This window comes from Chaetodon trifascialis, chromosome 3 (genome assembly GCF_039877785.1).
Source record: "Chaetodon trifascialis isolate fChaTrf1 chromosome 3, fChaTrf1.hap1, whole genome shotgun sequence".
In the NCBI taxonomy this organism is placed as follows: Eukaryota; Metazoa; Chordata; class Actinopteri; order Chaetodontiformes; family Chaetodontidae; genus Chaetodon; species Chaetodon trifascialis.
The window spans coordinates 19,537,695-19,555,557 of NC_092058.1; the positions used below are offsets into that span (position 1 = coordinate 19,537,695).

The following is a 17,863-nucleotide window of genomic DNA, read 5'->3' on the forward strand; positions in this document are numbered from 1 at the left end:
TTACTAAAAGATTGCTGAACTAGATTTTTCTCCCGACGCAAAAAATGTGTTTATCTCCGTCTGTCTATCTGGAATCTAAAATGGATTCTTGTCGTAACAAGAATTTATGCTTTCATCAAATGCCTTGTTTGAAAAAAGGCTTTCCACAGAAGCGCTGAATTATTTTTACATCGTCTGTTTCGTGACTCGAGCAGACGTCTGCTCCTTTGTGTTTTAAATTCACCGCGGCTCAGCAAAGTTTCGAAAATAATTAGAGCAAGTTTATTGAGTGTTGAATGTAGTTTTTTCTCCTTCAGGCTCAAAGTAGGAGTTTAAAGTCGGAAAGCACGCAGACAGTTTGATATATTTACTTTATGGGTCACTCAGCTGAATAAAAACAATTCTTTCAAACCCTGCTCAACAGTCACAGATGCACAAAAATAATCCATCTGTTACCTGAAGAGATGCCAACAACATGGCTGCTTTTCAGCCCTTCTGTCTGATTGATTTAGTTGCTGAGTGCAGGCACCCTGCCAGACGCAGCGCACAGCTTTGCGCCCGGCCTAATGGCCCTTCAGCAACCCTTCCTCTTTAATCTCAAAGCCTAGCACTGAATGGTGCTACTTGACTGTATCTTTGATTTGTCTGAATCCAAACAACAAGCCGAGCACACCTCATATCTAACGTGCTCCAGCCAAAACGTCAGAAGGACTGTGGGACGAAGCTCTTACTCAGCTTTGTGAAAAGACCTTCTGGACTCTCTGACATTGACTTGGACATGTTGTCTCACATGAACATATTTGGCTTCATGTAGGGAAATTGAGTCAGCAGTGATCTTGAGTTAACGCTTGTATCTCTCCTTCTCTCCTCATCTGGCCCTCACCTGACCATGTTCCTCCTCCAGACTCTGATGCAGGTGAGTTGATATTGTTCACTTCAGTATGAGCCCTTAAACTGATCTGTGACCTGCGTGTGACACGCCCTGCAGTGCAGAACACTCCATTTTGTTCAGGTTTCAGAGGCTTGAAATGGTGAGCGGAGTGTTGTGTTGTGTAGCGTTCCAGGAGCAACACAGCAGCATCTTAGGACCTCCGGTCCCATGTTGTTTACCGGGCCTGCATTGGCAGCGATGCTGGATTTCTTTTAAGATAATTACATTTTCAGACGCTTACCTTGAAATTGTCTGAGCTTTTTTTGTCTACCTATATCTCAGTATCAGTAAACAAAGAGCCTTTTTTCCATGCAGCCTGTAAAAAAGTTGAAAAGTTTGAGCGTTATCTCACTACCCATGTGAATTGGCACATTTCCTGATACGTCTGGAACGTAAACACATGTAAGCAGAGGAGCTGTTTACCTCAAACTGCAGCTTCAACTTGCACATTTAAGTACCTCATAAAATGCAGCAGATGCGTGTGTGTGTGGGGGGGGGGGGTAGTTGTTTAGCAGTGTAGAACAGATTCAGTGATTGATGTATGCAGAGCAGTTTTATGGTTGACACATACTGACTTCCGTTGCAGGAATCATTGCAGGCTGTGTGTGTGTGTGTGTGTGTGTGTGTGTGTGTGTGTGTGTGTGTGTGTACTCAGAGTGATACCTTCATCGTTTAAAGCATCATTGTGAGAAGAACGTGCATATCAGTGTTTGTCAGGAAGTATCACAGGACGCAGCAGACAAAACATTGTCTATTAATGCAGCTCAGTGGCATTGTTTGTCTGTGTGTGTGTGTGTTTGTCTGTGTGTGTGTGTGTGTGTGTGTGTGTGTGTGTGTGACGCTTTTCACATGTGATACTCATCTAAGGACCTTTCATTGTACAAACTGTGTGATCTTATTTTTGTCTCATTTGATGCCTTCTTTGTTCTCTTGTTCTCGATCTCTCCGCTCTTCCTTTATGTTTCTGCTTTCCTCCGTGTCTCTCTGTGTCAACCACCCGCTCCTTTCTTTCTCACACACACACACACGCACGCACGCACGCACACACACACACACACACACACACACACACACACACACACACACGCACACACGTACGCACACACACACACACACACACACACACACCTCTTCTCACCTGCTCTTTGAACAATGCAACTCTCTCAAATATCCCCCCGCTCTTTTGTGCTGTTCTGATTTGTTTCATCTGGAAATGTAACCCAGAGGATTTGTCAACATGTCAGGAAGCCCGTTTAGAAGATATAGCTGTCAAAGCAAGAGCTTAAAAATAGTCTCCTGACTGTGAAGTCTTCTTTTGTGTTCAGGCTATATTTTCCATTATTTTGTTGTTTAGCTCCGTCTGAAGCTGAATCAATTATAGGTTTTCTAAACTGGATTTTAAACTGCAGTAGTTCTTGTGATTAGTGATATTTTCCTTTCCTCTTCTTTCTGTCTGAGTTTTAAAATCCCCCTCTGTCTGTCCGCGGAGTTTCATTCCACGTCGAATCAATCTCATTTAATGCCGATCAGCCGATCAATATATCACACTCTGGCGTGCCGCTGTGCAGCGTACAGCACAGAGCTCGCCTCGTTCCTCCAGACAAAGTGCTGTGTCTGACAAAGCTAGTAGAGGGCAGTATACAGTAAGGAATAATCTAAACAAATAGCAGGTATTGGGATTATTTCAGAGGTAGAAAATAAAAACCTCCAGCTTGGACACATAATACTATATGTTGAAATATTTAAAAAATAAGCCCGATGCCCTGGATATTTTTTACATTTTATTTTGAATCCTGACAATCCTTCCTTCAGTAACAGGAGAAATATTCTCTCAATCTAGTGAAGCGAGCACACAGAGGCGGCAGCAGTGAGATGGTGTGAGCACAGCTGGATCTGCTCTCTGATGTGGTCCTCAGCTGTAGTCCAGCTCTGGTGACCACAGTGCCAGAGAGGTCGGTTATGTCTGTGGAGAGGGATCTGACTGTGCTCGATGCCAGCTTCAGTCCCCTTTCCTCCGCCGTCCACCGCCGGCTCCAGCCAAAGTCAACAGATGGCGTTACGACAGATAAAGAGAGAAGAAGACAGATGAGAAAAGGAAGGGGTCAGTTTAGGAGAATAAACTACAGAAGAGAGAGGGGAACTGTATTTTCCCTGTTCAGTTTAATATTTGAGATTTTGATTCATTGCAAGTTTGTTGTTGCAAAGTTTAAAATACAGGTCAAACATTTTTGATATTACAAACTGACTAAATAATGGACCTGTGAGATAAAGTTTTTTCTGTAGAGCGTATTGTGTCACACTAGGTAATTGCCAAAGCCAGATAGAAACCTGATATTCTCCTACTATCTTACTTTGTAATTGTATCTGTGGAAAAAATCACCAAAAAATGCCTGTAGAAAGGAAAGATGTGGGGGCAGCGTTTAACAGATTCAGGAGAAGACATTGCCATGATCCATTTCAGATTTTCTCCCCTTCTTTTTTAAAAACCACCCCTGCCGTATGCAAATGTGATGGTGCAGGAAGCAAAGCCACGAGACAGCAGCGTTTGTGAATTATAGATGGAATACATCCTTTATTAATAGGCCATTAAGTAACCGCAGTAGTCATGCTCAGAAGAGAATAATAAGATACCTTCATTATGAATGTCGTTCAGGCCAAACTGAATGTTAGTTCAAGTTATTTTACAGTGGGAGGACAGTGGACAGCAGAGAAATGAAGAGGGACGTGATACAACTCGGTGGTGTTAGAGAGGGGATCATTTCTTGTAAAAACAAAACCGATAAAGATGTGTGGGTGTCAAAAAGTCTTGACATTCAAGACAAAGTGACACATATAAAGCCAGATGAATGATTTTGTCAGCTGTGAGTAATTCCTTTAATCACCCTCTCTCTTTACTTTCACAATCTTTCCCTTCTCTTCCTCTTCTCCCTCTGTCGCTCTTTACCTCGTCTGTGCTTTGGTAAATCTGCCATTACCTCGCCTGCCCCCTCCCGCACGCCACAGGTCACATGCTCCCTCTTTCTCCTCTCTCTTGTCTTTCACGGCAGTCTTTTATGTGTGCAGGACTTCATTGTGGCTCCCTGGGGGATTGTTGCTTTAGCTCTCTCCTCCTCCATTGTTGCAGCATTTGGCTGTGCAGCGTTTTAAGTCAGAGAGAGGTAAACAGAGGCAGACAAAGCCGTAGAGAGAAGCGCTGGAAGAAAACTGTAGCAAGCGGGAGAGCATGCATTTTATAATGTGCTAATACATTACAAACAGACTACGTTATGTCACTTTGTGTCTGTTGAAATGATTTAACTAAACTATGACCTTAATATATTTACTCACAAGAACTAGGTTACATTGTGCGTGTTCACATACGGTACACCTGTGTCTTTAGGCCTTTGATCTATATCTCCAGGCTATGGAACGAAGCCAAAAATGACAGATAAACTCTAAATAAAGAGTAAAAAGCGTTCCCAAACTGAAAGAAGCAGTAATTTACATCCTATAAAGTGTATGTAATTGACTCAACACGTTATATAATGAGGCTGCCTTGTGCCAGTGATGGATTTTGCTGTTAAAAAGGTGTGTCTGGTATGTAGTTCACCCGCAAGAGTGGCCAAATCACACAGTGTCATGGCATTTCAACGAACGGCTCAAAAATGACCTTATGATTGAATCAACATCTCTGACATGGTCTCACAGGCAGCGCTGGAAAGCAGGAGATGGATTAATAGAGAAAACAATCAGCACAGTAATGCATAATAAAAGTTCTTCTACAAAGAATGAATGGATTGAATGCTTTTCTTTAATACTTTTTTTATACACTTATATACTTTTACATTAGTAACATTTTCAGTGCAGGACTTTTACTCTTTAACTTTTAGTTTAGGATCTGAACACCATTGCTCAAAGGTATTTTAACATCCATAAGAATGATCAATTTTGCAGTAGCCCTGTAAATATACTTTGTGGGTCCCTGGTTTGGCCTCCTGTGCCGTTGGACACTTGCGCGCTGCAATCCTCCATGGTCCTGGCTGATTTAAGGTGGGAAGAGGGGGCTCCGGGCTGGTGTTTGGGGAGCAATAATGTCAGCTTGATTAAGCAGGAATAGTGTTCAGAGCTGCAGACAGATGGAAAGCTGACTCTTTCAAAAGTGTGGATGAAACCCTGGCCTTCAGAATAGCTGGAGGGGAGCCTTAAATCGCGGTGTGGGGCGGGGAGGAGGCACGGGTAGGGGTGCACACGAGGGTCCCTGCTGTAAAATGAAACGTTTGATCTCTGGCAGCCGCGACGGGGTCAGCGGGGCAGGAGGACACTGTGACAGCTGTATGATAATGAGCACTCGTACCAGATCCACGCGGCCGGGCCAGTCGGCAGGTGGCTTTGAGTGCAGGAACGCCACGAGCACGCTGCGATTGGCTGACAGTCTCTCGTGTGCACTTGTGTGGAACGCGTGTGTGTTTCTCCTGGTTTGTCCGCTATTCCGAGTTAATAACCTGTGGGATATTTTAGAGATGCTCTTTTCTCTCTGACGAACATCATCACATCTTTTATTTATTTATTTATTTATTTATTTATTTATTCAAAAGTCTTTTAATCTGTTATTATTGAGCTTGAGATGCTGTTGGACATCAGTAGCATGAAGATATTTGGAAGGCTGGACTATACACTGGTGAGGAGTCATTTCTTTTCATTTTGTCTTAGTTTTCTCAAGCCTGGAGTCAGTTTTCATAGATTATTATCATTAGAGTTGGGCATAATTATTATTTTACATAGAAGTTTTTACATTGATGATTAAGTCACATTCAGTATGATTCATTCAGACAGACTGCTGTGTCACATCCCACCATGTTTTTGTTCACATGGTCTGAATGTTTTCACACAAACCCATAAAAAATATGCTGCTTAAAATGAAATATAGCATTCCTTTTTTGCTGTAAGTCACATGTTGCTTCTCTCTGGATGACTCGGAGCTGTTCACATTGACCTGCACAAAGCAGCTAAGATGATCAGCGTGAGTTAAAACAATTGCAGTATTGTCGTGGCGTCTGGGATGATTGGTAAAAAGAGATGGATACTTTTAACAAAGTCAAAAGAGCACCAGAAGTACATGACGACATCAGTGTGAAATTATACAGTCCGGGCTTTCTGAAGAGAACACACAGAATTATTAAATGATCTTTTCAAAGGAAGAGAAAGTGAGACAGAGCATGGTGTTGAGTGTGTGTGTGTGTGTGTGTGTAGTCAGCTTGCCATATGCCAAGCATTACCTTGCTCCAAAGCAAAGGCCTGTGTAAGAATAGTGAAACCTAATCTCAGGCTTGGCTCATTTAAATCTGCGTCTTGATGTTTTTCGCCTCGCTGAGCAGGTGGCATCTAAAGGCCTTTCTTTGGAAATCCAACTCCGTGTGGACAAAACAGATATGAAGAGAGAGCCGTTCTGAGCGTGAGGTGCAGATTTCACCTGTTCTTTAGAGGTGGCTAATGGACAGGTGACCAGCATGGAGAGGATAGAGATTGGCTTTTGTGGAGGAACAAACAGACACATTTCAGAAAGAAAATGTTTACATAAAAGAGGATCTGTTCATCAGGAGCATTGCGTCAGCACAGCTACTGTATGAGGTGCTGATAAGGCCCTATATCTGTTTCCCCTTGATATGTTAAGATGGACTTTTACACTTATTGCTCCACAATGTCACCTGATGCAGTCTTCATGCTGTGTGTTCAGCACTGTTAGCTTCATCTGAGCTTTACAGCGCATCTTAACACAGAACGAGAACAAGGATTTTGCCCCGTATCACTTACATTGGAAAATAAACTCTTTCTGACCAGTATGGACAGGAGGAATGATTATATATGAGCATGATGGTTATGTTTCAAGACAGACTTGAGAATAAAAAGTGAGCTTTCATGAAACTGGCTTTGCTTCATAGATTTGAAAGAGTGATGCCTGTTTTTGATGGTGACACACACACGAATGATACATCCACAATAACAAACTAAGAAATGTTGCTTTGGGCACTCATTGGGTTAAAAATGCAGTCATGCAGAGGAGAGGGAGCCTAACCCTGACATTGATCTGTATGTGTTTTCCCTACAGGACTTTTCTTATGATGACCCCAAGTTGGAATTCAATGTGGATGCACCCAACGGGGTGGTCATGGAGGGCTATCTCTTCAAGAGGGCCAGCAACGCATTCAAGACCTGGAACAGGTAAAAAGAGAACTAAGGAGGGAGAGCCTAACAGAGAGGGAGTCAATGTAAAATTCAAAGGACAGTCTATTCAAAGCTAATGAGCTAACAGGGTAACAACACTAAAAAGACATGGCATGGAAGGAAAAGGCTGGTCTTAAGATAAGTTCTGAGCGCTCACATGATGGACCGTGATAATTTAACTTTGGACTTCTACCATAAAAATCTACCATCCATACATTTATTTATCACCATTGTCATGAACAGTGCTTCTCCCTCACAGGGCCAATTTCAGCCTGCAGACATTTGATTGACTGTGTCTCTCTCACAGAAAAACTGTCTAACTAAATTCACTCTTCTCTGCTCAAGGCGGTGGTTTTCCATACAAAACAGCCAGCTGGTCTACCAAAAGAAACTCAAGGTATAGTTCAATTGTTTTTCTAGAATGAAACTATTATGAAACAGTGTTTGACAGTTTAGACTGATTGCTCTGTTACTCTTAGCGGAAGAAGATTGGGATCATGTACTGACTTGCCCTTCCTTGCCAGTTGTGAGGAGGCGAACCTGCTTTGTGAAGCTTGTAGCGAATAGCGCAAAGCTGTTGTGACACTCTTCTCTGCCGATGACAGGATTCTCTGACCGTGGTGGTGGAGGACCTGAGGTTGTGCTCTGTCAAACCATGTGAAGATAATGAGAGGAGGTTCTGCTTTGAGGTGGTTTCACCCACTAAGTAAGTGTGTGTGTGTGTGTGTGTGTCCTTGCAAGATAATAATCCAAACTGAATCTAAATTAAGCTGTCCTAAGTTGTCTTTTCAGATTAACTGTGCTAATTAGTTGTTACATTACTGACCATGACTGGAACTTACTGATCAACTAGCATAACCGGTCTCTACAAACCTGTAGGAGCTGTATGTTGCAGGCTGAGTCTGAGAAGCTGCGGCAGGCTTGGATCCAGGCGGTCCAGGCAAGCATCGCCTCTGCTTACAAAGACATCGCCGACAATTATTACGTTGAGGTACGGTCACAGACGCAAATGCACACGCAGCAATAGTCACATGACAGTGTAGCTTCAGCTCTGACCTGTCCACTTGTCTTTGCAGCGTTTGGACCGGACAGCCTCGCCCTCCACCAGCAGCATCGACTCTGCCAGCGAGCCCAGAGAGAGGGGGGAGAGGGCTGATAGGGGAGTTCGGGGAGGTGGAGAAAGCCTCCTCCAGAGGGTGCAGAGCCTGCCAGGCAACGAGCTGTGCTGTGACTGCGGTCAGGCGGCTCCCTGCTGGGCCTCCATCAACCTGGGAGTGCTGCTCTGCATCGAATGCTCAGGGATCCACAGGTAGCTGAACAGTGCAGGAGAGTTTATTGAACAACAGCCGCTGAGCTGATTTTTTGTTAGTGCGAAATGAGCTAAGACATTAAAACAACAGCGCCCTACCCTTCACACAGGGCCTCAGCCTCACTTGTGACAGTCTGCCTTCGTGACATTTGTCCTCTTCCTGCTTGTTTTGTTTGTACAGTATTTTCTTCCACCATCGTTGTATACAACTCACATAAGCAAACATCTGTATTACAGCATCACATTTTATTCAGAGGTACTGTGATGATGTCACCTCAGATATGCTGCAACTCCACTTTCCGCTACATCAACTCATCAGTCAAAGCTCCACTGTGTACAGAAAAGACACAGTTATCAAGATAACTAGTTAGGAAGTAATAAGACATGTCTGCTCTCAGCTCAGCCGAGACTTTGAGACTCCAAAGTGGCGAGAAACAGAAAAGTTTGCCACCTCAGGCAGTTGTGGATAGAGATGAGGCAGATATAAACTTTCTTCATATAATCTTTTTTTCTGTTTTTTTCTTTCAGGAGTTTAGGCGTCCATTGCTCTAAAGTGCGTTCACTGACGTTAGACTCATGGGAGCCAGAATTGTTCAAGGTGCGTCTCACCAACACATTTGCCTACAGCTTCTCCTGTCTGTGCTGTGCTTTCTTTCCCCACTAGAGATGCATTTATAAATCGTTTAGTGAAAAGAACCGCTCTTCTTCTTTTTTTAATTGTTTCCCGTTCTGTCTTCCATCCTTGTCCTCCTTCCTTCTTCTCTCATGCTTAGCTGATGTGTGAATTGGGGAACACTGTGATCAATCAAATTTATGAGGGAGCCTGCGAGGAGCTGGGAGCAAAAAAACCTGGACCATCCAGTTCAAGGTCAGTGTTTTCTTTCAGGAGACAGAGAGCATTATAGCAGCATTTTAGCATGTCTTTAATATGTATATGTAACATTATCAGTTTGTGATCATCTACCTCCAGACAGGAGAAAGAGGCCTGGATCAAGTCTAAATACGTGGAGAAACGCTTCCTGAAGAAGATGAGTGGGAGCGAGGCATTGGTGGAGGGTGAAAGGAAGTCCCGCCCCTGGACAGTGAAGAAGTGCCAGCGACACAACAGCTCCATTCGAGCCCCCAACAAGGCCCGCAGGAAATACCATCGTTACGAGCCGGGCAGCGCTTCACCTGCAAACCTCTCTGCAGGTCAGTGCGGAGAATTAGCTTCTCTGTGGTCATAAACATAAATAAACATCATAAACATTAGCACATAGCTCATAAAACCAAGAGCTGTGAGTCATATGTATACTGTAACAATACACTCTGAAGCCCCGACTGAAGTCTCGTTTTGATATTTTGTCCTTCGGCAGCAGCTGCAGCGAAGTTTCGCCGGGACTCCCTGTTCTGTCCAGATGAGCTAGATTCACTATTTTCCTACTTTGACACCGGCTCTGGTCCTCGCAGTAAGTCCACTGCACAGTCACTACATACAAGCACAACGCACTTACAAGATTATTGCACAGTTTCAGTAAGATGCAGAGAAGAGCGCACAAACTGATGCTAATACTGCAGTTTCTGACATTTGTACCAGTGATGGTGGCGTGTGTGTTAGTAGGACAGTGTGTGCTGTGTAATCATTAACGTGTCCGTGGCTTGGCGATGCTTGGCCCCGCAGGTCTTAGCAGTGACAGTGGTCTCGGAGGAAGTACAGATGGCAGCACAGACATCCTGGTTTTTGGCTCAGTGGTGGACAGCGTGACAGAAGAAGGTATGTGTGCTCGTGTGTTGACGTCAGAATATTGTCATGTTGTTAGGAATATGAAGGAGGAGGTTTTATGGTTAAGGAGAATACTGATGTCATTCAGAGTTACAGTATAACAGTTTTACAGCTGGAGGATATGCAAAGTTCACATTTCCACCAGCTGTGTGCAAAAAGCAGTGATGTGATAACGCTGTTTTGGATTTCATTTACACATATTTTTTATTTACACATATTTTAATGTCAAAACTTGGGACTAGCAGCTAAAAAAGTTGTCTTAAAGAAGAAGACATGGATGTGATGTCTAATCCATTCAAGCAGCCTGAAACATTCTCCAGTCCACGGGGACATCAACACTCAAATTGGGGACAATGACATACAGATAAATCAAAGAAATTGTGATGAACCTGAAGTAAGACTTAATGATTGTTTTTATAGATTCTCAAGATGTAGCAAGTTGTGTATGTCATTTTGTAAAACTGGCAGTGTGTGTTGCCAGGGATGCTGTAAAGGACGAGAGCAGCCTGAACTATTAACATAAAGGACAGTGGTGTCATCCCCTCAGTTAAATCATGCTGCACTCCCTCACGGAGTTTTAAAAGTTTGAAATATGTTGCTTAAATCATTCCTCTTTCTTTCCACCATTGCCATCTTCCTTTCACCTTACCTACCCTCAGAGGAGGAGTCGGAGGAGTCCTCCAGTGGCGAGGTGGAGATTGAACAGGAAGTGTCTTCAGACCCTGAAGACCCGAGAGAGCTCCACCCCGGGGCTCTCCTCCACCGATCCTCACGCCTACACAACCTACCACTCATGGTGGAGGCGCTGGCACACGGTGCTGACATACACGCTGCGAGTGAGGAGGAGGAGGGGAAAACACCGCTCATTCAGGCCGTGATCGGGGTGAGAGACTTCAGCCTTTGACTGGGAGTGAACCAGCGGTGGTTTAGGCTGACTTACTGAACCTTTCAGTGTCATTTCTTATCATAATTGAGATGGTCTTAATTAAACATTAGAAACAGATACGCTGCTGAAGGTGCCAGACACAGATTTATTGAACCCATAAACATCAGCAGCCATAAACATCAGCAGCCATAAATGATTAAAAACAAATCTCTTCCCTGAACATATAGTTTCCTGCTATGAATTCCACAACTGAAACACTGGCTTCAGTAATGTTAAAATGCCAATAATTAGACTTTCAGAGCCAATAAACATCTCTTTCTGTCTGTGTCAGGGCTCTCTGATAGCTTGTGAGTTCCTGCTTCAGAACGGCGCTGATGTGAACCAGAGGGACATGAGAGGCAGAGGGCCGCTGCATCATGCCACCTATCTGGGTCACACCGGGTAAGAAACGCCTGCAGAGTGAGAGGAGGCTGTTACGAGTGGTCTGTTTCCACTTTGACAGCGATGCCTGGTTCATGTCCCTGCCTGAATGTGATGACAGTAAGATGCAGAACCGTCAGTTGTTTCTTTGGGACTGCATGACGTAATCTTTTTTCTCTGTAGCACTAACTGAAAGTACTCTTTGCCAAGTATTTCAGAGGCCATCGTCCTTTATCTTCCTTGGCTCATAAATGGAGCGTGTAATGTGACGTTTGTAATGAGGAACCACAAGACATGTTGCTGTTAAAAAAAAAAAAGATAATACGAAAAAGATGTTTGTGGCACTCTCAGACATTCTTGAGAGTCTTGTAATGCCTGCTTGAACAAGTTTGGGACTGCTTAAGTAGACCATGAAATCATGTCTGTAACTGCAGTCTTGTGCTATATTCACCTCTTTTCTCGGTGGCTGCGTCTTGTTTTGTACAGCCAGGTGTGTCTGTTCCTGAAGAGGGGAGCATCACAGACGGAGGTGGATGAGCAGGGTCACGACCCCCTAAGTATCGCTGTCCAGGCTGCCAACGCAGACATTGTCACCCTGTGAGTGATCCTCATTCTGCTTAGACCAAAAGATAGTTCCTCATAAACATTTATTGTTTGCATTTATGTTTTCAGAAATGAACATTTACGCTGTCTGAACTGTATCACTAATTGTCATCTTTATTTTCTCTTTCCCTTCCCTCCTCCCTCCTCTCATCCTCGTCTCTCCACCGTGGTTTACCTCCCTCGCCACTCCTTATCACATCACCACATTTCCGTCCTCATGGTTTCCTCCCACCTGAATGTCTCAATTATTCCACTCCCTATTTATCTCTATCTTTTCTCATCTGTCCTCCTATCATCCCATTTTTTATCCTGTATGTGTCCCCTCTGCTCTGTCACTCTTCTGCTTCTGTGTTCTCCTCCTCTCTCCTCCAGTTTGCGTCTAGCGCGGATGAATGAGGAGATGCGAGAAGCGGAGGCTCCCTTGGGTCAACCAGGTCAATACCACAGCAGCAGCCCCACTGAGCAGCAGTATAGGAAATGCATCCAAGAATTCATCTGCCTCACAATAGAGGAATGCTAGTGGTCACTTCTTTATCCAGGAGCATAGTTTGCGCTCCCTCTCTCTCTCTCTCTCTCTCTCTCTCTCTCTCTTCCCCGATATTCCTTCTTACTGGAAACCTAAAATAATGTAGATGAAGTTGCCCCTAGACACTGATCTCAAGTTTGTTACTTACATACTGCAGATCTAGGCTTACGGGCAACTTCAGGTTGTCTGAGGAGAGAGGAGCGTACCACTTGCTCATTATTGGGGGGGTGTTGTGTCATAGGGAGACCCCTGATGGACCTTTTTAACTGTACTGACACTTCGCTCCATTTTTTTCTGCATCACCACTATGTTCTCCTTGCCATTACTCGGCACCACCCATGCTATGCTAGCTACATGACACACACAGTGAAATGACATCTGCTTTTTGGTGTTTTGCTAACAGGGTTATCCTCTGACTTATCATAACGTGGTGTAACCTCTTGCGCGAGGGTGTGGGTTTACTGTTGCCTAACAGCTCTTACCTCTGAAGAATCTCGCTGCATTAACCCCCTACACTTTATCTATCCAGACCATCTGTGTGACATCCAACTTACCCATCTCTTCTTAAACGGAGATGTAAATATACGTATTTAAAAGTTATATGGGTTATCTTTTAACTATGTGCTGTGGCATGAGGTGAAAAAATGGTATTTGTTCCATTGCTAAATGAAAATGAGTAACTGACAAGCTGCAGTCGAGGTGGACAGGGGTGTTTACTGGGTATGAAGAGGGGACAGGAAGGGAAATTTAATGTAAAACTGTGACAAAAATACTGAAGGGCTTGTGGAGGAGAGACCCTTGCCTGCTTTGTAAGATACTTTGTGATATGATGAGTGAGTGAGTGAGTAAGTGAGTGCATGTGTCAAAGAATACTGAGAGACAGAGTTAAATCATATGATATTATGATGCATTATGTAAAGGAAAAAAAGAAACTGTGCACTTTTCCCATCTACAGTATTATAATTTTGTTTATTTTCATTCAGTTTAGTTTTGACATTGTTCTTGTCCTACTGTCTATCTATCTATTGTCTATTTTATTTATGTTTATCTCCGCAGAGGACCAGTGCAATGCATTCTTAGATGCAGGTTACTTCTGCATTTCCATTAATGATTGTCATTTGAATCTGAAAGCATTACTTGGACAGGAAGTCTTTAGATTACGTCTTGATATATAACACGCATAAAAGACATTTTGCTTTAATTTTCCCTTTGGAAAGGCCTTACATTTCTACAGTATGAGTACAGTTATTGGCATTCAAACACACCACTGAAAGAGATTTTTCCACCTTATTTATGGCAATTCTAGTAACAATGTACCATTTTTTGCAGTCATACGTTGTTTACTAGTGAGGATGAGAACTCGCTAAGTTGCAAAGGTGATGTGCGGACAAACCAGAACAGCAAGTCTTGCAGTGTAGTGAGGGAGTGGATAAAACTGGATTCACACCATGCAAATCTTCTGTTCACTACAGATCGAAAGCATTGCCTCCCTCTCGTTGTAAATACTCATCCATGTTACAGTACCTGTGGTGAGAAAAAGGAGCACATTTCTTGAGAGCAGTTTACACACTCGTGGGGTCAAAGGACATTTATAGTATCTGGCTTCCGTCACGGGTCAGTGCTTACAGTGTTCTCTGCATGCTTTGCCAGAAGTATTTCTGGGAGGTTCAACATCGTTTGCATTCTGAGCATGATAAAATATCTTTCTATGGTTTGATCACATCGTGCAGTGCAGTCCTGTGTAATACGCATGCACCAACATGACCCCTCTGGTGTTTCTTACTTTTTGCACCTCTGTGCCATTCTTCCATCCACGGGCCAATTCTGTGGTGACTTCCTCATTCCTGTCTTTTTATCTGTTTTGTTTTGTTTCCACAAAGCTAACAAGCAGTCATTTCAATTCTTTTTTTTGAATGTTGTAGTTTATTTTCCTCAGCCAAAGACTTTTTAAAGGGAAAGTGTCTGACATTGTATGATATCACAGTTTTTTTGTTTTGTATTTCTAACTGAAGCTGTTCAGAGTAGATCCAGCATAGTCTTACCATGCTTTGTGAAGTGACAGAGTGGTAGAAACACTGTTGGTGTACTCACGTGTTCATAAGAGGTTACAGAAATGTGACAGACCTGAGAGATTTTGATATGGCAGGTGATAATCTGCAATAGTTCAATGTACTGCAAGTAGAACCAGTCTAGGGGGTGATGTGATGCTACTGTGACCAAACTGTTAAGGGCCCTCGCCCTAGCGGAAGTATTAAATGTTGTGTCCATTGTGTGTATTGACATAGGAGTGGTTAAAGGTGCTGTTCAAAGCAAACATGCTGTAAATAGTACACTTGTGTATTTTAACTTGACGCCAACTGCCTGCCTCTCAGCATTCAATCACGGATCCTGACTGTCTGATCTGTTTTATGTTTGTCTTTTTATTCTCTTCCGAAAAAAAAAACAACTAATAACAACAAACAAAAAAACAGCTTGTCAGGCAGAACTGTAACACAGCTCTGTCTCTACTTGGAGGCGTTCTTCTGTTCACTGACATTTGGATATCTTTGGAATACTTTCTTCCTTGTCTTTAGAAGCACTGAGGGGAAAAAAAGAAAACAAAATGCATACAATAAAACTGAGAAACTATTGATGAACTAACCCTGCTTCCTGCTTGTTGCTCTCATTTCTGTTTCCTGTCTCATCTCTTATGCACATTCTCTCAACATCACCGCAATATATTTGAAAAGGTTTACAGAACGTAGTTGCTCTGTATGATCAATTGATAAAATGTTATTTTGAGGAAATGTAACCATGTAGAAACATTGTCAGATGTTGGGAGAATGCTTTTTTTTACAATCTGGTCTGGTGTGTTCTTTGGTCTATAACAAACTTTTGGGTAGCACTTGGCTTATTCAAAGCAATAAAATGGCTAAAGGAGGTGCACACTTGGACATCTCCAGACTGAAAGACAACGTCAACACACTATTTAAAGATCACTTTAGTGTTTAGGGTCCTGTGTGTTCCAAATAATGCCTTGAGTTGTAGCCTGCAGCAGCAACACAGTGCCTTGAATAATTCAGTGTCTCCAACATTGACGTGATCTCACAAGCATTGTTGAACCATTACTTAAAAATGTTGCCAGAAATGTCTAATCCCTCGCTTTACGCTAAAACAAACAGCACACCTCCCTCTGAAGAAATAAACACTGCCTGACATGTCATTGCTTCTGTTACCACAGGGGTTGCCACTGGCAGCAGGAGAGTTAAACCCAAGGATGTTCGGGATAGAGTGAGTGAAGCATCCTGGGCCGTCTTACTAGGGCATCAGTGTGATACTGTGATTCTCTCTGCTCTGGTGGTTGTGATCTTTCAGGTGTCTTGGTCTGTGGTCCTCTTTGTTGCGCACACACTCACTCATGCACACACTGGGGAAATATTTGGTGGTGTCTTAATGTTGGGAGTCTTTTCTGTCTCATGGGGAGAAATCAGGTATTCAGAAGTACAAAGAGTATTGTGTCCACAGAAAAAGATGTCTGGAGACCCAGCTGTAATGCAGCGTCCATATAGTAGGTATAGGGCGCATAGAATGGGTAAGTATGTACAACATCCTTAATATTACAAAATGTGAATTAGATGATGTAGGAGTGAAATGGACGGGATGCTCACCACTCTTTCCCTTCAAGTTCCTAACTAACTGTTTATCAGTATGATCTTTAGAAAAAATAAGAATGATTCAGTTATTGTATCCTGAACAAATAGGTATCTATATGCACCAAGCAGGTCTCAGTAGCTTCACTCTATCATGAGGGCTTTGCTCTTTCATGCAGAGGTTTGTGTGCTCTGTCTTTCTTCCTGAATGGTGAATTGTGGGTTATTGGATATTGCAGTATTTGCTGGCTTCTTACCCTGATGTTGTGTCATTAAAAAGGCTTGGTGTCTCACTCATTGATGTTAAAGGCAAGCAGCAACCAGCAGATTGATGGTGGTTGGTTGGTGCCCTGCAGTGGAACCCCCCTCCCCTGACTTTAGTATCCCGTGTTGCAGGTGACATCTCCTGTGTTGATGTCTTTCGCGAGTTTTCTCTACTCGCGTCGCTTCAGCCCGAGAAGTTGAGGAGAAGGAGTCTACAGTTCAGCTGCTGCAATAACCCACAGTGACCACTGACCACCATTTCTTCTGACCACTCCTCATTCACTTTGGAATCAAGAGGGAGGCAGCCATGTGACCTAGAAAAAGACATTTTGGTCCTGGAGAGTGAGTGGTGCAAGCGCAAGCAAATAGTCAAAACCCTGCAGGCACAAACTAATCTCTATTATAAAAGCATTGTAATTGCCCTCAATTGCTCTTGCAAATGTGTTTGGGCAGGGTCAAGATAATGGACCTAGGTCATGTCAAAATGTAATATAATTTATAGAGCTGTTTTGTACAGGTGTTATTTCAGTTGACCCAGTTGGCACCAGTTTCGATTCTGGCATTGAATCAGAGGCATTGTATTATGTATTTTTTAATTACCAGGTATTTAATATTGCTCAAGCTGGAGCGCTGACAAGAGATGAATTTAACAAGGAATTTCAAGAGCAGCAAAGCCTGAGACATTTACTCACAAGTATGGGTCAAACCTCAGACACACTGGACTCTACATTTGCCATACTTTAAGCATATTTGTTAGATCCTCCCTGCCTGTTAAATATCCATGTTTTTAACACTTAACCCTGATGGTATTGTCAAGGTTATTTATTTTTATTTTTTTATTTTTTTTTGACATAGGAAAGGTTCCTCCAGAGCTACAGAAAACATTAAACAAATGTTTCCACAGACTTAATCGTACTCTCTATGATGAGTTAACTAAACTTGATGTTCAGTAAGGAGCCCCTTTCTATGCTTTGTGTGATTTTATTTTGTCGACTGCAAATCTTATGAAATGATTTTAAATTTTTTTATGTGACTGGTGGCAGAAATAAAACAAATAGCCGAAAGTTACAGCATGTTTTTGTCTTTCTATGTATGCTTTCTTTCAAACTTTTGCTAATAAATGTAGCAACTAGAAACTTTATTCAGCAGCAAAAAGCACCAGTAAGATGGTGGTTGAGAAGACAACGTTGTCTGGTCTGTCTTGGTGATTTATATGCTACAAATGTAAGCATATTATGATTATAAAGAACTTTATTCTAGCCAATAATATTTATTAGATATTATTAGACTTTTTGAAAGATTATAATTAAGCATAATAGTCCAGATTAGCTGGTGGCAGTATAGCGCACTCTG

General features: G+C 42.7%; 1 protein-coding gene across 5 annotated transcripts in view; it reads left to right on the forward strand.

The window, feature by feature from the left end:
* The window catches only part of LOC139329176 (arf-GAP with coiled-coil, ANK repeat and PH domain-containing protein 3-like), a 54,845-nt gene extending 37,275 nt beyond the window's left edge, over positions 1-17,570 (forward strand). The window contains exons 10-26 of one of the 5 annotated variants that reach the window (XM_070959358.1): positions 884-895; positions 6,996-7,108; positions 7,457-7,508; positions 7,717-7,817; positions 7,991-8,102; positions 8,188-8,420; positions 8,949-9,018; positions 9,194-9,288; positions 9,391-9,611; positions 9,776-9,868; positions 10,072-10,173; positions 10,842-11,065; positions 11,400-11,509; positions 11,975-12,085; positions 12,464-12,525; positions 15,838-15,887; positions 16,643-17,331. In XM_070959358.1, the coding sequence (XP_070815459.1) occupies positions 884-895; positions 6,996-7,108; positions 7,457-7,508; positions 7,717-7,817; positions 7,991-8,102; positions 8,188-8,420; positions 8,949-9,018; positions 9,194-9,288; positions 9,391-9,611; positions 9,776-9,868; positions 10,072-10,173; positions 10,842-11,065; positions 11,400-11,509; positions 11,975-12,085; positions 12,464-12,525; positions 15,838-15,887; positions 16,643-16,711 (1,830 nt within the window). In that variant the 3' untranslated portion in view covers positions 16,712-17,331. Of the gene's footprint in view, positions 1-883; positions 896-6,995; positions 7,109-7,456; positions 7,509-7,716; positions 7,818-7,990; positions 8,103-8,187; positions 8,421-8,948; positions 9,019-9,193; positions 9,289-9,390; positions 9,612-9,775; positions 9,869-10,071; positions 10,174-10,841; positions 11,066-11,399; positions 11,510-11,974; positions 12,086-12,463; positions 15,258-15,837 lie in introns of those variants that run through there. The other 4 variants (XM_070959355.1, XM_070959357.1, XM_070959359.1 and 1 more) reach the window with 4 other exon arrangements.
* Positions 17,571-17,863: the final 293 nt, after the last annotated feature.